This window comes from Triplophysa rosa, linkage group LG6 (genome assembly GCF_024868665.1).
Source record: "Triplophysa rosa linkage group LG6, Trosa_1v2, whole genome shotgun sequence".
NCBI classification, from domain to species: domain Eukaryota; kingdom Metazoa; phylum Chordata; class Actinopteri; order Cypriniformes; family Nemacheilidae; genus Triplophysa; species Triplophysa rosa.
The window spans coordinates 20,196,016-20,220,924 of NC_079895.1; the positions used below are offsets into that span (position 1 = coordinate 20,196,016).

Below are 24,909 nucleotides of genomic sequence, written 5' to 3' on the forward strand. Positions count from 1 at the left end.
CCTTATCTAAAACAAACGATAATATTCATTTTAGCCGTGTCATATGACCCCTTTAAGTGTACTACACTCCGATATAATTTGTATTGTCTTGGTCTGTAAAAATGCACTGAACAATTTGCTTTTATTTTCATTTGACAGTTCATAGCCACCTAAAAACACAGCAAGGGAAATTCCGTCCCCTTGACAGCCCTACATTCACGATTAAAAAATATGCACATGACATTGCATTACAGTACATTACTCATCACGTGTCTTTGTGTGAAGGCACACTGGGGGACAAATCCTGAGACACATATGCGTGCATTTTCCGAGATCTCTGTATGAAAAGGCTATTAAATAAGCGGTGGTGGCAAATGACATTTTTATTTCTTTTTTCGGTCAGTACGTCTACCTCAGGTTGTTTCGCCATGTGCAGTGAAAATGCAGATATCGGATACGTGTCACTCTTAAAAGAAGATGTAAGCAGAGAATTGAGAATCAAGAACTGCAGTGTAAATGCGGTCTAAGAGTTCGGTACCTCTCCCCATTCAGGGGAGTTCTGGTGTTATTGGTTGATATGATACAGATGATATAAAAATCTAAATTTTGAAAAATTTACACTTAAGACCAATTTTGTTGTCCAGGGTCACATATGTGCACGCGTGGCCTGTGTAAGGCTTTGCAGTTCGCTTTTAAATATCGCCGTCAAGTATTTCAATCATCATCCCATTCCATTCCAAGTAGTGGACAGTATGCCGGTGTAGTTTATAAGTGCTGTCAGTGAGTAAGTTCACATTCTGCTATAAACAAATGATTTGAAATATGGCAGAAACGTGTTTGTACATTTCATTGAAACGGAATTTTCTCCCATGATTCACGCAAAGCGTCAAGGGGCCAGGGCTTGTACAGTGCGACATATTTTTTGCACGTGCTACGAAAAACTCGGTATGTGCTAAGAATAAATTAGCCATTGTAGCATGCGTGCGATACAGTTTGTCAGGGGAATAAGCCAGACCTGTGTGTTTGTGTGCAGTGCGTTTCTCATTGTGCTTGTTTGTGTGTGACATTAATCAATGATGCACCGATATTTTACTTAGTTTTAGTCTATTTTGCGAGTTTTATGGCTGCATTGAGCCCATATAACTAGATGCGGACTCTAGGATAAGGACTCCCGGATGCAGAATCCTGTTATTAAAATGCATCATCTGGCTGTTCTGTGTGTCTGAATGAATGAACTACATAGTTTAACGTGCTACACGCGTGGCACTTGAGGATTTGTCTGCGTCTTCACTGTATGATTATATGAACACATGAACTTCATCTCCAGAGTTGCTCTGAAAGTTTATTTCACGAGCATTTCAAAGCTATTGTCAAATACACATTAAAACTCAAACGTCTTCCCAACGACACGTCAAAATAAAAGTCCCATTAACCTGAACACTCAGATGAAAAAAAGTAGTGTACAAGTTAATTTTCTAGAGAAAATTGTAGTACCCTTGTAGTAAATTGATAAACTTTAGTAAAGACTGTAGTATACAATTGTAAGGTTCAAAGACACTACAGTATCTATGATTTTTACTGCAGTTTACTATAGTAAATACCATAGTATACTACAGTAATTTATGTGGACAAATATACCACTATTGTATAGTAAAAATGAAAAACATAGAACTTAGAAAAATTTAAACAAACTTAGATAAACAAAAAATTATATGGCCCCAATTTATCCAACTGTATGTAACATTAATGTCATTTGTCAGTTACCTGCCTATTCATGTGATGAACTGCACTCTTTACCGCATATTTTTTTGATCACAACAGACATTTTATTCTTGTGCTACAACTTTAAACCTCTGTAACAGCAGTGCTATGATCAAAAAAGTTAACGAACAGCCCTGCATAGGGCGAAGGAAACTTGTGGATAAGTCCTATATTTTCCATAGGAAGTGGTGTACACTAGAGGTCTGTGTTCACCCACAGCAAAGTTTAGTTACTGGTAAGTCTGTGGTATTTCTTATTTTTTCTTGTGTGTTCACTGCTGAGGGGGCCGCCGTGCCTTGATGAAACTGTGTTTGCCTACATGTAGCTATTTGTTTAATTATCATCGCAAGCAATCATAAAATGCAGCACATTTCAACAAAGCTTGCTGTTAAACGCACTTCGGGTTCGGGCTGGGTTCGGGCTTAAAATGTAACTGTAATGGTCGGGCCAGGTCGGGTCGGGTTAAACAATCTCGGGGACGGGCCGGGTTCGGGCTTTCGTTTAAAGCCCGTGCAGACCTCTAGTGTACACCCCTTTTAAGGCATGTTTTCTGCGTATGCAACGTTTATAAATGAGACCCCAGATCTGAATATTTTGTTCTTAAATCACTAGAAAGGTGTCACAAGAAAACTGACAGTGGTTAAAAACATACTAAATAATGCTAACCTTCATGTTTGGCACATGAACAACATCACCATATTGGTCTTTGGTCTGCACTACAACAGTAGTGGGCCAGCCACAGCGGATGTCATCTTTGTTCAGAATAAGTGAGGTTTTTTGAGGATCTGCATAGGAGTCTGGCTGAAGCCACCTTTTAAAAGACAACATAAAAGAAATTATGTGAATTCACATCACATGAGGGCACCAAATGACCAAAGAACCCGAAATACACAATACACTGCACAACATATTGTTTGGTAATTAGGGGCTGTATTATAGAAACATCCTAACCCAGAATCCTATCAGATCTGCTCATTTGGAAGGCAGTCAGAACAGTGATAAAATATGTTTTAATAAAGACCTGGCAAGCCGTCCACCACTTGAGTTCTGCATGCAGGTGATGAAGTCCTCCAGGAAAGAGTGTTCATTTGTCTGTAGGTGCAGTGGCAGGTTGCCCTCCAGTGCCTCCAGGAAGGTGGGAGAGTGAGAGAGGGCCAGCCCCTTCCCCAGGAGCCCTGAGTGAGCTTTACACACCTATTCAACAAATCACAATTAAAACTTGCTCTGTTAATGTGTGGCGCTCTCTTACACAAGACACACGTTGGTATTGGTGGTTTACATGGACATAGGCTTAATGGTTTTTATCATGTACAAAACGCTTATTTTATCTCCTTACCCTAACCTCAGCCCTAAACCTCAATATCACAGAAAACGTTGTACATTTTAACATTTTTTATAAAACAAAACCTGAATACACACACAATACAAGGACTTTGTGTCCTCTTATTATAGGTTTAGAACAGAGTACCTGGAGTGAGGCCTCTTCTAAGATCTCCAAATCCTCCTCCAAATCACTTCCTGTAAGATGCAAAATACATAACACAGACAGAGGAAAAAGACACTGTAAGTTTCTTTGTTTATATTAGAACAAAAACACAGCAAAAGCACGCACATCAAGTTGAAATAGGTGCTCAACCAAAAACGAATCAAATGAAGAATATATACAATGTGGCTCATGTGCCAACTTTGTATATATTCTTCATTTATATTAGAACAATAAATACAAATTAAAAAAGCAGTGTTGGGGACAACCAGCATTTCCAGCAATGAACGTCTTTTTCCAATAATTAGCTCTGTAGTGAAAAATTCCAGTAAATGTGCAAATATATTCACAAATTTTGAGGCTCAAGATTTTTTTCTTGAGAAATAGTTAAATGTTGCTGTTAATAACTTTTCTTCTAACTTAACTTCTCGCTCAGGACGGCCTCCACGATTCAATACCCGTGTGTGAATTGTGGTTTTCTGGTTTTGCGTTTAAATTATTTAAATTACTTAAATACTCTTAATTACTGAACTGGCTCTGTCCATGTTTGTCTGCATGTCTGTGCGCTGAGCTAGATAAACGCATCACCACGAGTAAATATCTAATAGCGAGTGGTGGCGGCCAGTGAAGCGAGGCTGCCTGCACGAGAAGCAATGTGCTGTTGAGTATAATGCTGATCGGTCATCGGAAGCACCAGAACCTACCAGCTTTATTGTATCCCGCTGTACCAAAGTGATAATGTCCGAATTTGGCACATCAAGAATGTATTCCGTGTGTTTCACACTGCATACGAAACCCAGCACACATGCAGAGAGAGCAAATAGAGGACCATGCCAAAGTCCGTTTAACGAAAGTCATGACACTCGGGTGGCCTTTCGGACAGCTATTTACGTCATAGCAAGAGCGCCTCAGGGCAGCTATTTAGCGTTGCATTTCTTTCAATTTATTGCAATGGCAGTGGCGCACCTTATATTATCTTTGGCCTTTCCCATTGAGCGCTATTGTTTGCAGTGTTAAACACGCAACGCACATTTGTCGGTTTACTTCCATTACAGCAAATCGCCAGTTTGCATTACGTTAGCTTAAATACTCTGATGCGCAAAACCTCTTCAAGAAGCCTATTTTACTGGCATGTTGATGAACAGTTGCGAGCTGCCAGTGTTAATCTTTACATTTATTCAATACACCAGGAATTTGTACAAATTGATTTATGGTTAAAGATAATAAAACAAGTCAAGTAAAACAAAGATAAGTGCAATAAAATAGTTTTTTCTTAATTTTTTACTGTTCCTATAACATAAGCAAAGAATAATGAAAAAATCCTTTAATGTGCCAAGCCATCAGAAGCAAACCAAAAACCATGGGTAAAAAACCGAAGTATGCATTGAACCGTGGGTGAGCTGTATTGTTGCATCCCTAGTAGATACAGAAAGAATTTTAGTATGGTTGTTACAGAGCGACAGTTTAATACTCCAATACTGCAAGCATATTACCTATGGGTAAAGCTAGATCCTTTTTCATTAGAGCTGCTGCACACACACTTCCCAAATAGGCCAATTCCTTTTCCAGCTGAATAATACCCTGAAATCACAGTCAAATTATCAATCAAATACATGCAATATGGATCACTACTGCTTTACCTGATAAAAACAATCATCAGTTGATTTCATAATAAGACACTGCCAGAGGTCAACACATGACATTTCTATGGTGTGAAACTGTCTGTGTTATCATGTTAGAGTGATCATTGGCATGAGTTCGGAGTAGGTCTTTTTTGTACAACCAATAACAGACAGTGATGCCAGATGTGCAGAAACTACACACTTTTACAACTTTATATGAGTGGCTTATGTGACAACATACCTCATCAACACAAGGGCTAAACTCAAAGCCAACAGCCACACATTTGAATCCGTAGAAACAAGCCTTCTCATCTTTCACATAATCTGATGCAGTTTCCAAGGAAAAAATAGCTTCGTTTCCTTACATAAAAGAAAGTAAAAAAGATGCAGAATTTATTGAGTGAGCCAGTGCAGCATAACTAAATTTAAAGTCTTTAAAAAGACAAAATTCTGGAAACAACTTCTTTTGGGGCTTTGTGTTCATCTTGGGGTGTCGCTGTTACCTGGTAGCACCAGGACAGCAGTGGGCCAGCCACTTGAGCCAGAGAACTTCTTGAGCTCGGTCCAGCTGTTGATGGTCTCGTGGGCCAGAGCTTTGGAGCCAAGCCCAGAAAAATGCAGTGATCGGCTGGGAATCAGGAGACGGAGGACATCTTCCGGCTGTGCTGTGCCACACTGAGGGTCAAACTCAATGGTCATCCAGCGAACACAGTCTGGAAAGGAAACCTGAAACCAGTGCGGGAATCATGTTTTTAAACAGATCTGATAAACATTGCATTTTAATTTGTAACTAAAAATTTTATCAAGACAATATTATTAATATAAATGCCGCACCTTATACTGAGTGACACCAGCCTGCTTATAGGGGTGATCACTTTCTATAACAGCATAATGATTAGACGTGGTGCAAGCTGACAGGCCCGGTTCGGGTTGGTTCCCAGTCGTGCTGTCTGTGGATTGGTTAGGGTTGAAAGCAGGGGGTGCATATTTCTGGTTCAGGGCGGAAACAGCTGGAAGAAGTTCCTGTACAAAACCAAACACCTCTACAGCAGCCTAATGAAAAAAAAAAAAATACAAGTACATTAAGCAATCAATTCAAGACAGCTATCAGTGTTCTTACTATTTCAAAGTATTTGCCTGGCTGGGGGTGCTGCTTTAGAATTAGAATTTTAAAGTTTTACTTAATTAATATTGCAAATAGGAATTTATAGTCCGTTTAATATTTGACCTGTGTTTCTCTCTCCTTTATCTTAAATGTGTGCTTTTCACTGTGCGTGTGTGTGCTTGCGTGTCTGTGTGTATGCATGTGTCTCTGCGTGCGTGTCCGTGTGTCTGCACGTCTGTGTGTGTGTCTATGTGTGTTAGTACATGTGCATATTGTGTGTGTAGAGTGTTTTGTATGTGGGTGTGTCTGTCTTCTGTGTTTTCACCTTTTTCTTGTTTTTACAGGTATAACTTTAATTGTTTTGCTTATAGTCAATATGTCTCATGTACAGCTGCTTTGTAACAATGAAAATTGTAAAAAGCACTATATAAATAAAGTTGACTTGACTTGATAGCTCTGTGGGAAGCACAGTGGGCGAGCACATGCCCTTTAGGTCCGTCCATTGGCTACTGTGCTGCGATTTTCAACTACAACTCTCGGGGTTCCCAAACTGCACACTCGGCTGCGGTACATTATACTTAAGAAACAGTTACATGGCTAAAAATTACACTTGTTCATCGATTCACGCGTTTATTGTGCTTGGACAATTTTGTTAATTTCCTACCGTAAATATATCAAGACTTTATTTTTGTGAGTGGATGCTGCAAAATCGCAAACAAAAATGGCTGGAAACAAACCTACAAACTTCGCTCGCTGCTGCCTGCTCTTTGGGAATTACCCACTCAAGTTTGGTATCTATGTAAAGCTTAGAATTGCCGCTTTTGGGTTAATCTACTCTACACAACGTCATTACAGCAGTAAGCCAATAGAGCGCATTAAAACAAACCTATTTCTTCTTAGCAAGGGCCTGCTCCAGCACCTCTGATTAACACACCTGGTGACTTTCTCATTATTTAGATTTTTTGCACCCTCAGATTCCAGAGTTTTAAACATTTGTATCTCTGCCAGATATTGTCCTATCCTAACAAACTATACACCAATAGAAAGCTTATTTATTCAGCTTTCAAGTGATGTAATAATAGAAAAAAGTGCAGAGATCATTAAAATAACAAGTCGTGCTCTCCAGGACGAGATCTCTGCGCTCTCACCCACAACATGTAAACAGCCCCAGCGTGTTGATATGAGGGTCTGCGTTTCCCGGCTGCTCCATACCCAGCTGTTTTATCAGTTTATTTGGCTCAGGCGCGGCTAACTTGCGAGCAACATACTTCTGTTCGGGAGGAGTAAAGCGCTGACGTATGTGGTCTCAACAACAAGATGCATTTAGACTTGTTCAGTTTTGACTGTAATGTCTCCCAGACCACCTCATGAAGTGGTATGAGCGATCTGATTTAAATCCGTCTCGAATGCATTTCAGGGGGCATTTACACCTGGTCTTTTCATGATCGGATAGTCATCTGATCAGAGAAAACTAGGGCTGTGCATTTAACGTTCAGTGTTTCCCACAGAATTTTGTGAGACTATGGGGGCTAAACTTATTTTCCTCTACGGGGGTTCGGAGGCATGCTCCCCGCAAGAATATTTTGCATATTTTAAAGGTAAATGCTGCAATCTGGTGCATTTTAATAGCAAAATTAAGTGACTCAATCTATAAGAATACAATAGCTAAGTAGCAATTTAATCATTAGCTCCATAGATATAAATGGGGATAATAGGGCACAACACAAGGTAGAATGGGAGTTCACAAACAGTCAAAACATGTAGAGCATGAGCCATCAAAAAATGAAGCAAAAAAGTGTTAACAGTTGAACTAATTTATTTATTACCATATGTTAAAATGCGGGCCGGGCATCGGGCCTTTTTCACAGTGCCATTGTCCCACTCCCCCGCATGGCAGTATCACTTTACTATCCGGACCAGAATGAGCATGCATACATTATTATGATGCGGCTAGGGCTGTGACGGTGGCCACTACGGTTTTTTACCACCACGGTGGTAATGGACAAATCAACAGCGGTGGTGTGGTGGTTGGGAAATATATATTATTTATATACACTGGGTTCCAAATTATTATGCAAATGATATCTTTCTCTGGTTTTCCTAATTTGTCTATGCAAATGACAGTCAGTATAATTTTCAAGTAATCAACAGTTAGGGTACATTTGGAATTTTATTGAACAAACCTCCCACTGACAACAGTATTTATTTAAAAAATGAAAAACTCAAAATGCACTGTTCCAAATTATTATGCACAACAGAGTTTGAAAACATTTCATAGGTTGTAAAAAACTGAAAATGGTCATTTGTTGAATTTGCAGCATTAGGAGGTCATATTTACTGAAATCAAAAGCTATTTCAATCAAAAACATCCTAACAGGGCAAGTTACATGTTAACATAGGACCCCTTCTTTGATATCACCTTCACAATTCTTGCATCCATTGAACTTGTGAGTTTTTGGATAGTTTCTGATTGAATTTCTTTGCAGGATGTCAGAATAGCCTCCCAGAGCTGCTGTTTTGATGCTAACTGCCTCCCACCATCATAGATCTTTCGCTTGAGGATGCTCCAAAGGTTCTCAATAGGGTTGAGGTCAGGGGAGGATGGTGGCCACACCATGAGTTTCTCTCCTTTTATGCCCATAGCAGCCAATGACACAGAGGTATTCTTTGCAGCATGAGATGGTGCATTGTCATGCATGAAGATGATTTTGCTACGGAAGGCATGGTTCTTCTTTTTGTACCATGGAAGAAAGTGCTCAGTCAGAAACTCTACATACCTTGCAGAGTTCATTTTCACACCTTCAGGGACCCTAAAGGGGCCCACCAGCTGTCTCCCCATGATTCCAGCCCAAAACATGACTCCGCCACCTCCTTGCTGACGTCGCAGCCTTGTTGGGACATGGTGGCCATCCACCAACTATCCACTACTCCATCCATCTGGACCATCCAGGGTTGCACGGCACTCATCAGTAAACAAGACTGTTTGAAAATTAGTCTTCATGTATGTGTGGGCCCACTGCAACCGTTTCTGCTTGTGAGCATTGGTTAGGGGTGGCCGAATAGTAGGTTTATGCACAACTGCAAGCATCTGGAGGATCCTACACCTTGAGGTTTTCGGGACTCCCGAGGCACCAGCAGCTTCAAATACCTGTTTGCTGCTTTGCAATGGCATTTTTGCAGCTGCTCTCTTAATCCGATGAATTTGTCTGGAAGAAACCTTCCTCATTCTGCCTTTATCTGCACGAACCCTTCTGTGCTCTGAATCAGCCACAAATGTCTTCACAGTACGATGATCTCGCTTAAGTTTTCGTGAAATATCTAATGTTTTCATACCTTGTCCAAGACATTGCACTATTTGACGCTTTTCGGCAGCAGACAGATCCTTTTTCTTTCCCATATTGCTTGAAACCTGTGGCCTGCTTAATAATGTGGAACGTCCTTCTTAAGTAGTTTTCCTTTAATTGGGCTCACCTGGCAAACTACTTATCACAGGTGTCTGAGATTGATTTCAGTGATCCAAAGAGCACTGAGACACAATACCATCCATAAGTTTAAATGAACAATATAAAATTAAATGTTTACGACACTTAAATCCAATTTGCATAATAATTTGGAACGCAGTGTAAATAATATTTATATTATTATATTTGCGTGTAGCAACCACATGACGAGTGGAAGAGAAATATGGACCTTATTTAAATACTTGAAATTGTTAAATACTTGAAATTGAAATATGATGAAACATCCGTCCATGTTTAATGCGCAAATCCATAAGTGAAACGGCACACTACAACATATAAAACATTTAAATAAACATCAGTAAATAATGAAAACTTAAATGATATAAGAAGGTTAAATATTAAATAAAAAAGCTCTTGTTGCAGTGACAACTTCAGTCAGTCACGTATTAACCCTTACAGTCCTTAACAATTCCATTTGAAACAAACTGTTTAACCTACCCTGGCTTTTCTATTCAGATTGCCATAAAAACATTACTTTTTCCTACTCGTTGGTGGAAAACTTACATGTTGACATTGTCCAGATAAAAATGTTTACAGCTGCAATAAATGCTCGTTCATAAGATGTGCACAGGAGTGCAAACGAATAGATGTCTCTCCGCAACCGCTAAAAAACCTGCGCGCGCTCTGACACTAAGCAAGCGGGTCATAGCCGGTTTTGATTTTATGTAACTGTTAATTTCACAACAAGATCCATTGCAGAACATGCAGAATAACCTGGGTTTTGCGTGCAGGCCCGTGCTCGAACGCACCAACGGAAACGTATGCCAATAATTTCTGTGTTAATGTAAAATATTTTAAATGAAACCATCCACAACTAAAAGGCTACAAATAGCAATCATTATCACAACTGTCATTTTTATTACACTTATATTTGTCACAGTGACGTGCACTACCACCGGTGGCAGTTCACGACCGTCATGGAACTTTTACCACTGCGGTGGTGCGGTTGTCACGGCCACCGTCACGCCCTAGATGCGGCGACTGTTTAGAGTTAGTTAACCCGTAAAAAGCGTACACTCTCTCAGCATAACAGAGTAATGTTAAGTTTGTGATTTATTATGTTTTCAACTCTTGCGCAGACCTATCAGTTTATATCAAAGTAGCATGAGTGCAATTAATGACAGACGATTTCTCCTGCACGTACACGCTGATCGGTCTGAGCAGCGCTGCTTGATGTCCGACAAACCAAATATATTTATGGAGTTTAAAACACATGTTTTAAAAAGTATAAACGCACGATGCATTTATATTTGCATCGCGCAATGCAAACGTGCATAATGATATCCACGGGCGGAAAGCTACTCCACGAGCGAGGAGAACAGTATCCGCAAGCGGAAAAGATTCCTCACGCGGGCGCATTTCTGCTCTGCAAGCAAAAACTCAGTCCACGAGCAGAGGCTTTGACGAGCACGCGATTGTCTCTATGCTCTCGCAATTGCAAAAGTCCCCGCTCATTTCAGATTCAGATTCAACTTTATTGTCATTGCACATGTACAAGGCAACGAAATGTGACCTCTGCATTTAACCCATCCAGAGAGTAGTGAACACACGCACAACAAGTGGTGAACACACATACCCCCGGAGCAGTGGGCAGCTATCACTGCAATCCTGGGGAGCAAGTAGGGGTAAGGTGCCTTGCTCAAGGGCCCTGGGAATCGAAACGGCAACCTTCTGGTCACGAGTCCGACTCTCTAACCATTAGGCCACAACTGCCCCCTTGCACTCACCTACATGCAGTCACCTACAGATTACCTGACTTACTACCGAATGATTAGTGTATTACCTTGCCTTAGCTATGTGACATTTTGATTTCGTACATCTGTCAACAAAAATTATGCTATATAATATAGCAGTTAAACTTACATGTCATGTATGACCTATGTAAAAACATACAAACCCGATTCCAAAAAAGTTGGGACACTGTACAAATTGTGAATAAAAAAGGAATGCAATAATTTACGAATCTCATAAACTTATATTTTATTCACAATAGAATATAGATAACATATCAAATGTTGAAAGTGAGACATTTTGAAATGTCATGCCAAATATTGGCTCATTTTGGATTTCATGAGAGCTACACATTCCAAAAAAGTAGGGACAGGTAGCAATAAGAGGCCGGAAAAGTTAAATATACATATAAGGAACAGCTGGAGGACCAATTTGCAACTTATTAGGTCAATTGGCAACATGATTGGGTATAAAAAGAGCCTCTCAGAGTGGCAGTGTCTCTCAGAAGTCAAGATGGGCAGAGGATCACCAATTCCCCCAATGCTGCGGCGAAAAATAGTGGAGCAATATCAGAAAGGAGTTTCTCAGAGAAAAATTGCAAAGAGTTTGAAGTTATCATCATCTACAGTGCATAATATCATCCAAAGATTCAGAGAATCTGGAACAATCTCTGTGCGTAAGGGTCAAGGCCGGAAAACCATACTGGATGCCCGTGATCTTCGGGCCCTTAGACGGCACTGCATCACATACAGGAATGCTACTGTAATGGAAATCACAACATGGGCTCAGGAATACTTCCAGAAAACATTGTCGGTGAACACAATCCACAGTGCCATTCGCCGTTGCCGGCTAAAACTCTATAGGTCAAAAAAGAAGCCATATCTAAACATGATCCAGAAGCGCAGGCGTTTTCTCTGGGCCAAGGCTCATTTAAAATGGACTGTGGCAAAGTGGAAAACTGTTCTGTGGTCAGACGAACCAAAATTTGAAGTTCTTTTTGGAAAACTGGGACGCCATGTCATCCGGACTAAAGAGGACAAGGACAACCCAAGTTGTTATCAGCGCTCAGTTCAGAAGCCTGCATCTCTGATGGTATGGGGTTGCATGAGTGCGTGTGGCATGGGCAGCTTACACATCTGGAAAGGCACCATCAATGCTGAAAGGTATATCCAAGTTCTAGAACAACATATGCTCCCATCCAGACGTCGTCTCTTTCAGGGAAGACCTTGCATTTTCCAACATGACAATGCCAGACCACATACTGCATCAATTAAAACATCATGGCTGCGTAGAAGAAGGATCCGGGTACTGAAATGGCCAGCCTGCAGTCCAGATCTTTCACCCATAGAAAACATTTGGCGCATCATAAAGAGGAAGATGCGACAAAGAAGACCTAAGACAGTCGAGCAACTAGAAGCCTGTATTAGACAAGAATGGGACAACATTCCTATTCCTAAACTTGAGCAACTTGTCTCCTCAGTCCCCAGACGTTTGCAGACTGTTATAAAAAGAAGAGGGGATGCCACACAGTGGTAAACATGGCCTTGTCCCAACTTTTTTGAGATGTGTTGATGCCATGAAATTTAAAATCAACTTATTTTTCCCTTAAAATGATACATTCTCTCAGTTTAAACATTTGATATGTCATCTATGTTGTATTCTGAATAAAATATTGAAATTTGAAACTTCCACATCATTGCATTCTGTTTTTATTCACAATTTGTACAGTGTCCCAACTTTTTTGGAATCGGGTTTGTACTATAATAATATAATTAAATATCTCCTGTAGTCATTAAATTTGAGTTATCTAATATCTGTTTACTTGCATAGCCCGTTTTAATATTTTCAAAATAAATAAAGCAAAACAAATAAATTATTTAAATTAAATTTTAGAGCGTACATCTTGTACATACATATTGTAATTTATAATAACTTGTGCTTTGAGTTATACTGTTGTAGCCATTTATTAATTCTCATTTTATAACAATTTCATGAAAATTATTAACAATACAAAAGTAATTATACATACCAAACTATTTATTTCTAACTTCCTGTCAAGATGCCAAAAATGTAGATCCAAAGCCAAGGGCATACATAACATTGTAACCCAAGTTTAAAAACGAAAAAAAAGTATCGTGTTATGCCAAATTAAGACGTCTGTACAACGGGTAAGATACAGGTCGGAAACTGTAGGTGAGTGCATGTTAAAAGTGAACAATCAAAGGATAGGAGAAGTCTGCCATTGTCCCGCCTCCAAAGTCTCAGAAGTCAATTCAACGAGCGAGCAAGTGTTGAGCAGTTGCGAGAGCATAGACAGAATTGCGCATGCGCTTGTCAAAGCCTCTGCTCGCGGACTGCGTTTCTGCACGCAGAGCAGAAATGCGCTCTCGCAAGGATTCTTTTCTGTGCACGGAAACTGTTTATATTCGTGGAACTGTTCTGCGCACTTAAATCACGTGCGGGCGTGTGGTTTTCATGCGCGCGAGTTTTGGGACTGAATAAACTCCATATACATTGACAAGTTTAGGACATGGTGACAAAAGGCAGCATGTAATCGTGTGGCGCTCACCTGTATAATTGTTTTTCTTACGGCGACAGCCGAAGCTAAAGGGGGAATTTAAGCAGACTCATGTCCATCATGCATTCAAATAATGAAAATTGGCGCGGTTGGCAATTAAACTGCGTTCTGTGCTTGAGCAAAAAACAAAAATACTCAAAACATTTTTCTAAACTATCATAATAAATAAACGAAATGAAATATATTTTACCATTAAAAACAAAACTAAAGTATTTTAATACTTTTTAACTATTTATTAATTCTAAACTATTTTAAATATTTTAACAGTTTAAACAGTGTCATTCACATCATAATTCAAATTCGAGTTCCAGCGCAGTTGGCAATCAAACTATGCGTTCTGCACCTGAGCCACAAACAAAAGATAAACTTAATAAAGAAACAAAACGAAATTTGAATAATTTGCCATTAAAAACAAAACGGAACTATTTTAAATGCTGCAACAGCCTGTGTAATGCGGAGGTACAAAAAACATGACGGGCTTCAGTCGGACTCGACTTCAATAAGTTTTTACAATTTTCATTGTTACAAAGCAGCTGTACATAAGACATATTGACTATAAGCAAAACAATTAAAGTTGTACCTGCAAAAACAAGAAAAAGTTGAAAACACAGAAGACAGACATACCCACATACAAAACACTCCACACACACACAATATGCACACGTACTAACACACATAGACATTGACATAGGCACACGGACACACATGCACACACACACGTACACAGACAAGTACGCGCACACACACACAATATGTACGATCATCGTACATATTGTGTGTGTGGAGTGTTTTGTATGTGGGTATGTCTGTCTTCTGTGTTTTCATCTTTTTCTTGTTTTTACAGGTACAACTTTAATTGTTTTGCTTATAGTCAATATGTCTCATGTACAGCTGCTTTGTAACAATGAAAATTGTAAAAAGCGCTATATAAATAAAGTTGAGTTGAATATTAGTAACCAAATTGTTTGGTCTTTAATTATAATAATTCAGCTTCTGAAAAAAATGAAATTATGGCCGTTTTAGCTTCTGAACATCTGAAGCTACTTTCTGTATTGTCTAATTATAGATTTAAATTATATGTTGGCCCCAAATGTGATGTGTGATTAAGTTGCGATTAATTCAATTAATTAATCGCAACATAATGTAATTAATTCAATAAAAAAATTGAATCGCTTCACATCCCTAGAGAAAACGCATGAAGTGTAAGGGTCTGATCAGACAGAACGCGTCTTTTGCGGTGAGACGCGCCTCTTTTGAATTGTTTACAGTTGGCAGGGAGCGTTTTGCGCACTGCTTATGCGCGCCGGGCGCCTCGCGTTTCTGCCGCCTGCAGCGCCTCGTGTTTTAGGCGGAGCGCTTTGAGCTAGGGCTGTGCCGATAAACGATATCATATCGAATCGCGATAGAATGTATTTCAAAAACGATGATAAGCTATTGTCATTTTGACTCGATATGAATTAATCTTACAGTCTAACAGAACACAGAAATAAACGCAACAACAGTCAGTCAGCGTGCAGCTTTTATCATGCAAGCGTCAAAGTACAAAGTCCATTTCATACTGCACTTGGCAAAGAAAACTCAACATGAGGAGGAAAACATTACTGGAAGCGGAAACAAAGGTGAAACTAACCTCGAGTTGTCATCACGCGGTTTATCAAGTGTCTTATTTTTTTAACCGCAATCGCCGGTTAAACAAAACAAACTTGAGGCGCAATTGCAAGCGTGTTACTTCGAAACTCAAGTACAAACGTTTTTATATCCATCGTTAACATATCTGCTAACATGAGCTGGTGCATATGAAACAAACCAGCGCTGCCCTGTACAGATTAGAGATGTAATGAAGTGAGTTTGTGTGCACATTAAAATATTGAACCTTGTATGTACGATGCTTGCATGATTAAAGAAATGTACTACAGTTTATGTGTCTTTTTGAAAGACTAAGGTTCACTGAATGCATTGAATGAATCCCACTACTCGAGCAAGACATTATTGCAGCGTTATGTATGTGTGCAGGTGCTGAGCCAATAGCGTTCGAATGTACACAGTAACGGAGCCCTTTCATTGGTTGAATGTACTGAATAAACACTCCCTTTACTTAAGGAGTCAATTGAGTCAAAATGAGACTGAATGAACTGGTACATGTTGTTTATGGCCTAATATCCTCTGTGTTGCAACAGTGCATTAATTTAATAGAATTTTAACTGGTTAAAGGTTAACTTTTGTTAATAAACTGAATTTAAAATAGATTCTTTTAAATACAGTTTTTTAATGAAATATATATCGAAATAAATATCGTTATCGATCAATATAGAAAAAAACTATCGAGTTTACTTTTTTGCCATATCGCCCAGCCCTACTTTGAGCGCCCGAAACACTCAACTCTGAGCAGAAAAGTGCCTGACGTCATGTGTACTTTTTTCCATTGTCCAATCGGATGAGTGGAGAGGCGGGGATTCCCTTGTCGCAATGCTTGGAACGCCTGGAGACATGGAGGAGAAACTTGTTGTGGCTGTTTCGGGTTACCTAGCAACATACAAAAAAAACGCTGCGCGCTGCTCTTTTCAAAGAGCCACCAAAAGAGCAGCGCGGTGCGCCTCGCGTTATCGAACATGAAAAGCGCGTTCTGTGTGATCGTACCCTTAATACGCTCATTAACTGGGGCAGTTTCAAATTGCATTTTTTAAACTGTCTTTGGTAAACTGCAGAAGACTACAACGGACAGTTCGTAGTGCTGAGAAAATTATTGGTGCTCCTCTGCCCACACTTCAGGACCTGTACGATTCCAGAGTGAAAAACAGGGCAAGAAAAATCATCATTGACTCCACACACCCAGCACACAAACTCTTTGATCTGCTGCCCTCTGGCCGGCGCTTTAGAGCACTGAACACCAGGACTTCCAGACACAGAAGCAGCTTCTTCCCCCAGGCAATCTCCCTCCTAAACAGATAACTGCTCCTTAAGAGCAATATTCCACTTCCACTACTCCTATAGTGTGCACTATAGTGCCTTATTATATCTACATCTTATGTATACATGTATATAACACTACCTCCACTTACTAAATTATCCATTTGCACAAGTGTACATAAAATCTGTTAATATGTATATTCTACTATATACTACCCTGTACAATGTCTCTTATATGTTATTATCCCCCATTTTCTGTAAAATAGTCTTTATTTTATATATGGAAATTTAGAATGTTTTAGACTTTAAATCGTATTATATTGTATTGTCATTGTGTTGAATGTCTGTACTAGAAGCTTCCAACACCAAAGAAAATTCCTTGTGTGTGCAAGCACACTTGGCAATAAAGCTCTTCTGATTCTGATTTATGGACAAAAATTCTCAGCAATCGTTTAAATTATAAATTTGCACATGGTTTGTCTTAAAGCACATTAAAAAACACCACATAACCATATAAACAACATTAAAAACCTGATTTTCCCCACAGGGGGGTCTTTAAACTTGTGAACATGTGCAACTTTTTAGTAGAGGCGCACCGATTGACCGGCCAGAGATCGAAATAGGCCGGTTTTTCGTATGATCGGCCCTCAGTCTCACGTCTCGCCGATTCCAAGCCGATCTTCTCTTGCCCGTGATGACGTCACAGCCGTCAGTACACTCAAAGCCGCAAGTAAACATGTAAATGTGTACGCACACAGGCTGTCTTTCACAGCTTGTTTATACTCGCATGTGGGTCCACCGGACCGCGAGTCTCTGCTGACTGACGCGCATCTCTCATATCCGCTGACTTGCACGCGCGTGCACACGCATCATGTACTGTACAGACAAAAAGGTGCACTGTAGTTCATCTCTCGCTGCTCCGTCTCCATGGGGTATGTATGCTAACAGTGATGCTATTAGCATCATGCTAAACTCTGACACATGCTAAACTCATGTTGAAGTCGTTCACTCTGTGTAAAACAAACGTAAATTCCATTCAACCTGATTCCTTGTCTTACGTTAAAACTGTGGTCAATTCACCTAGGTAAAATGACATTCAACACGACTTCTACTTGTTTTTAAAAATCCAAAATATAAAAAAATGAATAAATCAACCAATATATGAGATATATATCTGATTGAGTTCTTTACTAACACAAAAAACTGCAAATACATATACATCTTTAGAGTAGAATTCACTCATAAGATTTTTAACTTTTTAATTGAAGTTGCAGCAAAAATCAACCCACTTCTTTTAATACTACAGACACAAGATAAAGACAATTTATTTTACATTTCAGAAAAAATGAAAGCAATGTTAGTTTCATAAACGAAAACAGACGAGAATAAAGTTGAAGTATTTTATCTTAGACTTTTGTGAGATGAGTACAAAAATGAAAAAGGTAAATTAAGTGACATGTTTAGTTATATTTTATTATTTGTACTTCTTTTCAGTCACAGAGTTATTCAATTTAAGAGTTGTTTGGGAAAGAGAAGATTCTGTAATTTAATGCAGCTTGGAGAACTGCATTTGGGGAAATTGTAATGTTCAATCATTTATTCAATGAAAATAAAAGAAATGTGTATTGAAGAAAAGTTAATATGCTTTTATATACAGTATACTGTCAATTATAGTTTGTGGATAGAAAATCGGAATCGGCAGGTTTCACTTGTAATAAAATCGGAAATCAGAATCTGCAAAATTGCAATCGGTGCATCTCTACTTTTTAGACAGATATATGAGCTAGAAGGGATTTTTGTGAATTACACACAAATACATGTGCTTACCTTAGGCACAGAGGAGGCGACAGGGCCGATGTACGCTAAAATAAGTGGAAGCAGCATTGAGAAGAGACTTGAGGAACTCAGGAGCTCTGGAATATCTTCAGCTGCAGAGAAACCAATGATGTCAATCAATTTAAACAAGACTAATACTGCAAGTAATACTAATCCAATGATGTTGACTTGGTAAGGTCTTAATGTCTTAATCACTTTTATTGCCCCCCAATTTGTTCTGCAGCATGGAGTCAACACACACGAAGTACAAGGACAAATACACAGGAAATTCACAAAGACAATATACACAGTAAATTCACCAAGAATAAATATAAAAAAAAAAACACGTATATAAAAATAAACAACCTTTTTCTATTTGCGTTAATCAATCTCATGGCACAAGGTACAAATGAGAATTAGAATCTGTTGGTCTTGGCTCTATAAACTCTATATAAAGATCCAGAAGGAAGGGTATGAAATGCATTATGGAGAGGATGAGAGCTATCCGATATAATATTATTCGCTTTCTTAAGCACCTGCCTGTTGTACAAGTCAGACAGGCCCATCATTTTCACACCCACTACTTTACTATGGTTGTTCACGACTTTAACCAGTGCGTTCTTTTGCTTGACCTTCAAGGCAGCAAACCAACAAATTAATGAAAAAGTTAAAATCGATTCGATATATGCTTTATAAAAAACAGATCCTGTCGATATTAAACTTGGCCAGCTTCCGAAGACAATAAAAGCCTCTGTTGGCCTATTTTACACAGCTTATCAGTATTCTCTGCAAAATTTAATTTGTTGTCTATTATTGTGCCTAAGCATTTATAACTTTCAACGAACTCAATTTGATGATTGTCTATAACTGTAACTGTGCGAGACACTGCAGTCTGATTACGACGAAAATCAATACACATGTCCTTCGATTTCTCAGCATTCAAAAGTAGCCCAGCATCCTGGCACCATCCTGCAAAGTAATCAATAATAGGCCCGTGGTCCCCATCCTCTCCGACTAACAAACTTACTATCACGGTGTGATAGTAAAACTCAAAATAACACACATGTAGAAAACATCAGCGATAGGCATGGACCGGTAAAACATGATTTTCATTAAACACTTAATTCCACTAATTAAAACACAGTAAGAAAAAACATTTTAAATAAATGACTCTTCTGTTTTTTGTTACATCTGATGGACTTAAAGTAGCAATTACATGAACTATAAATGTAAATATAAAATAAGCATTTTTAATGTTATTTTTACCTAATATTCACTTAAAAAGATTTTCCTAAAAATCTTCATTCCAATAATTAAAACACAACGAAAAGCCCCCAAAAATGTACCACTTTTGTTTTTTAGTGACATCTGATTTAATCAAAATAGCAATTACATGTAATTTAAATGGCAGTCCTACTCACCGGTTGCACATGCTAAAATCTATAAACCAATGTTGTAACAAACTTAACGTCTTAAGTTCTAGATTTTCATACAAGTTAAAATTGTTGAATAAAAAAAAATGTTGGGTTCGACTGTGCAAAGATGCCATAATATGCTTACACACAAATCTAACCGTGTTATAAGGAAAATGCAAAGTAGGAGAAAGTAATCACTTATTTGCAGCAGCAAACATCAAAATTTCAAGAAAGAGATCCAGGGTCTCTGCTACAGTAAACCTCTTTGCCATTGTGCTGCTAGAAAATTAATTGAAAACTTAACTTTAGCTATGTTTTATCTGGAAGCATAATCAAATCTTGCAGTGGGACATCAATCTCTCTTTGAAGTGTGTGTGTATACGTGTGTGTGTGTGTTCTGCACATTGGGTGATTGGCTTTTTTATTGCTCAGTTATTGTCTCATTAAATGTTTTGTTTATGTGTGAGTAACTGTTTTTATTTGACAAAATAATAAAAAAGCACTCTGTTATAGGCTCTTTAAGTTCTTTGTTTGTGGATGCGTGTGCGTGGTTGTGTGTGTGTGAGTTTGTGTGAATGTTGGTCACATTGAGGATGTTGTATAGGCTCACCCCTTCATTTATGTGTATGTATGATCTGCATTGTGTTGGATTTATTGATAGTTATTGAACAAATAAAAAAAATCTCTGAATTTTAGTCATTTCCCATTCATTTCCTATGGGTGCCCACAAATGGGCATTAACAGCTCATTAAGGGGTTTTTTATTTTCACCAAATTAACATTGTTGAATGAAGTCCAACTTTTTTGTGTATGCTTAGGTGGCAAACTTAGGAAAAGTAGCAGAGTTTAGTACCGATCTGATCAAGAGAAAGAAAGTTATTTAAGAAAACAAAATCCCCAATGTTGTCCCCAACATCACTTTAGGGTTTAATATCTAGGTAAAAAAACATTGAATATAAGATATTTTATTTTTAAGCAACAGAAAGTATTTGGAACATATGTAAACATGTACAGTGTGTCAGGTTAAATCAGTGGTTCCCAAACTTTTTGAAGGGATGCCCTTTCTAGTAATTAGTTTACATCACATGCATGTCTCAAACTTACATGCATACATACATGTATAGTAAATTAAATGCCCTTTTCTAAATTGGTAATTGGCTCATGCTTATGGACAATTGTCTTTTTTATGTTTATGCAGAAGCTTTATACAAAGTGACTTAAAGGGAGTGCACTTAGGTTATACAATTTTTATCAGTATTTTGTCAGTTGTGCTTGAGGAAGACACATAATTGAAATATTTTATTTAGATTTCTTGTAAAATATGACCCTGATTTACTCAAGGTGTTTCTCACCATCCACAGCAAAGGCCCTGTGCAGGAGATCTTTGGCTGCCCGCACCACCACGCTGACCACAGAGAGAGCCCGACTGCAGTTCTTGTCCTCCTCGTTGGCTTTACTTAACAACTGTGACTGCAGGTCACCATCATATTCACTCCTGTGACGCACATAATTGACTAAATGTGATGTCTTGCCTTTAAAAATTACACTGTGTACTTAAAAAGGTTACAAATGATGCACCTATAATAGAGAATCTGAGGAATCTGGCCTCTGGTCTGGTTGGTGCCATTGCTGCTTAAACTGCATGTGCTGAATGTGAAAGTAACTCCATCCGAGCACTGCACGGTCGTCATACCTCCATCCCCATTGGCCGTACGGCTGCCGTAATTTCGCAGACGAACAGCATATTTTACATTTTCCTGTGTATAAGAACAAGAGAAACAGAGAGGATGCGAGTAGGTACCAAAGTGCGGTCAACTATGCTTGCGTAATAATTAATAATAATGTGTTTCATTTGGAACATTTCTGACATTTTATTCACAACACATTCAATGCAAATGAAAACATTTTCTCTGGATTACAAAGTTTGTGGTTCATATAAACAATTTAATCCAAGTCTTCAAATTGAATGGAATGAAGTGAATAGAAATGTGTGCATGTAAACATAGTCTGTGGTTAACATGTGAACTTCACAGCACCTTCAGAGGAACAGCTTTGTCCAGGCGGATCTCAGCAATGTCACTGGGGGAGTCATCAGTGCTGTAGGTGCCTTTGACCAACTCCAGAGACGTCCATCTGTGGGAGTGGGTGGAATCTCCAGGGTTCTCCGTCTGAGCCTGATAAAACAGGACAGATGGGAACATTATAAGACACCACATTATGTAGTATTTTTTTCAATACAAGATTGTGTGAAATCTTTAGGCAGGCCCTGCTTGTACAGAAAATGTGCATGTGACACTTCCTAAAGTTCCTAGAAGTAATTAGTGCTTTTCTTTGGTAGTTTCTTTGCACATTTCTAGTAAAGAATACAGAAAAGGACTCACATCATCAGCGAGCACCTCCAGCTCATATTCATGGATGCCTCCTCCCCCGTAGACGCAGAAGCCCACCAGCACCACCCCTGGCTTGTCCACCATAAAGCAGATGGCGTCAGGGGAGCCGTTTCCGGTGTTCCAGCTGCGGCCCTGGCTGGTCTTAGTGAAGCGATTAGGGGTGGACTTCACCGAATGCAGAGAGTTGAGCCCATCCACCTGCAAAACAAAACCAAATAAAATATATTTGATAAGTGCTCTATAATGCTTCTGGGGACATGGACCAGCTTTGTGTAAGCAAACCTAAAAAAAAAAATTACAATCCCATACATGTATGCGCATATTTAAACCTGGTATGCACTGCGACGCACTGTGCTAGGTGTGATGTCAAATGCGCTAGCATTCTGATGCCATGCATAATTTACTCATGCAAAAGCAGGATCTGAAAGCTAAAGTTAACATACCTGGACAACAAAACCAGTCTTTTGGGTCAATTTTTCGAAATTGAGATTGTTACATAATCTGAAAGCGGAATAAATAAACTTTCTATAGATGTATGAGTTGTTAGAATAGGACAATATCTGGCTGAGATGCAACCGTTTAAAACTCTGGAATCTGAGAGCGCAAAAAATCAAAATATTGAGAAAATTACCTTTGAAGTTGTTAATCAGGGGCACTGTGGCAGACCATCCACTCACAAAAATAAAGTTTTTATATATTTCAGGTAGGAAATTTACAAAATATCTTCATGGAACATGATCTTTACTTAATATCCTAATGATTTTTGGCATAAAAGAAAAATCGATAATTTTGACCCACACAATGTATTTTTGTCTTTTACTAAAAATGTTCCTGTGCTACTTAAGACTGGTTTTGTGATCCAGGGTCACATATGGAAAACAGACTTGGAATATATTACAAGGGTTGTACGAACACAGATCACTACAAACTGTATAGAACAGACATGTCCAAGGATTTTTTTTCTACTTAAGAAAAAAAAATGTACATGGTTTGTAACAATGTGAGGCTAAAAAAATACAAATATAGTTGAAAAGAGGAAATATGTGGGAAAGTCCACCTATAGCATAAGCAAATATGAACGCAGGGTGATGATGTATACACTCCTGAACCAATTCTTAAGACCAGGGGAAACATTAAAAGTATTTGGATTTCTCGCTGGTGGAGCTTTACCAGGTTATAAGTACTGCTTCAAAATGCCAAAACAAGAAATAAACAGAGAGTAGGCAATTCATTGAAAACTTAATTTAAACTCAAACAGGCTTTTCATCAGCCGATCAAAAGTTTAAGACCATAGCCTTAAAAAGTTAAAATCTGCACAAAAATATGGCTTTCATGTCATTGTTCTTCAGGCAGTCACACTGTAATGATCTCCTGATGATAAAGGCAAAAAGGCTTTCTGTCTTTGAACGTGGAAGGATTGTTGAGCTGCACGAGCAAGGGCTCTCGCAACATGCCATAGCTGCCGAGGTTGGACGCAGTAAAACAGTCATTGCAAATTTCTTAAAAGATCCTGAGAGTTATGGAACAAAAAAAGTCAAGTGGTAGACCCCAAAAATTTCACCTGCACCTAATTTGACTCACGTTGTTGACCGTAATCCTAGGTGCATCTTGAGTGAAAACATCATTGTTTCCTTAAGGATGCAACGTGCGCCAGATGTAACCAAGAGAACTCGAAAAAAACAAAAATAAACACGAAAGCGATTTACATGCGTTTACTCTCTGAACTTACTATGTTTTAATACAACTGAATACCCAATAAAGATGAAGTCGTTTACATACACTAAAAATTATAAACGCAACACTTTTGTTTTTGCCCCCATTTTTCATGAGCTGAACTCAAAGATCCAAGACTTTTTCCATGTACACAAAAGGCCTATTTCTCTCAAATATTGTTCACAAATCTGTCTAAATCTGTGTTAGTGAGAAATTCTCCTTTGCAGAGATAATCCATCCACCTCACAGGTGTGGCATATCAAGATGCTGATTAGACAGCATGATTATTGCACAGGTGTGCCTTAGGCTGGCCACAATAAAAGGCCACTCTAAAATGTGCAGTTTTATCACACAGCACAATGCCACAGATGTCGCAAGTTTTTAGGGAGCGTGCAATTGGCATGCTGACTGCAGGAATGTCCACCAGAGCTGTTGCCCATAAATTGAATGTTCATTTGCATAAGTCAGAACTGATCGGTCAGGTGTTGACAGAAGAGATGTGTTTTCAGACGATTCTTAAAGATGGCTACAGAATCTGCTGATCTTGTAGCAGCGGGCAGATCATTCCACAGATGTGGAACCGACGTCATGTATACAGAAAATAGCAACGGACCAAGCACTGAGCCCTGAGATACCCCTGTGTCGAGATGTTGGGACTCAGAGACCACTCCACTCCAGGATACTATAAATGACCTACCTGAGAGGTAAGACCTGACCATTGTAGCACCATTCCAGAGACACCCATAGTCCTGAGGGTCGAAAGGAGGATGTGGTGGTTAACAGTGTCAAAGGCGGCAGATAGATCCAGTAGGATAAGTACACATGAGTTAGAGATTCTTGCCAGTCTCAGGGCTTCAATGACTTTAAGCTGTTGTTTGGTTATGAATGTG

The 24,909-nt window shown here is 38.9% G+C and overlaps 1 protein-coding gene across 9 annotated transcripts in view; it reads right to left on the bottom strand.

Moving 5' to 3' along the window:
- The window catches only part of mycbp2 (MYC binding protein 2), a 116,603-nt gene that overhangs the window by 62,609 nt on the left and 29,085 nt on the right, over positions 1–24,909 (bottom strand). For all 9 annotated transcript variants that reach the window (XM_057336967.1, XM_057336963.1, XM_057336961.1 and 6 more), the window contains 12 exons: positions 22,298–22,504; positions 21,953–22,090; positions 21,495–21,673; positions 21,269–21,411; positions 18,515–18,615; positions 5,680–5,898; positions 5,349–5,571; positions 5,087–5,205; positions 4,717–4,804; positions 3,209–3,258; positions 2,762–2,934; positions 2,407–2,551 (listed from right to left, as the gene is read on the bottom strand). In XM_057336967.1, coding sequence (XP_057192950.1) covers positions 2,407–2,551; positions 2,762–2,934; positions 3,209–3,258; positions 4,717–4,804; positions 5,087–5,205; positions 5,349–5,571; positions 5,680–5,898; positions 18,515–18,615; positions 21,269–21,411; positions 21,495–21,673; positions 21,953–22,090; positions 22,298–22,504 — 1,785 coding nt within the window. The remainder of the gene's footprint in view (positions 1–2,406; positions 2,552–2,761; positions 2,935–3,208; positions 3,259–4,716; positions 4,805–5,086; positions 5,206–5,348; positions 5,572–5,679; positions 5,899–18,514; positions 18,616–21,268; positions 21,412–21,494; positions 21,674–21,952; positions 22,091–22,297; positions 22,505–24,909) is intronic.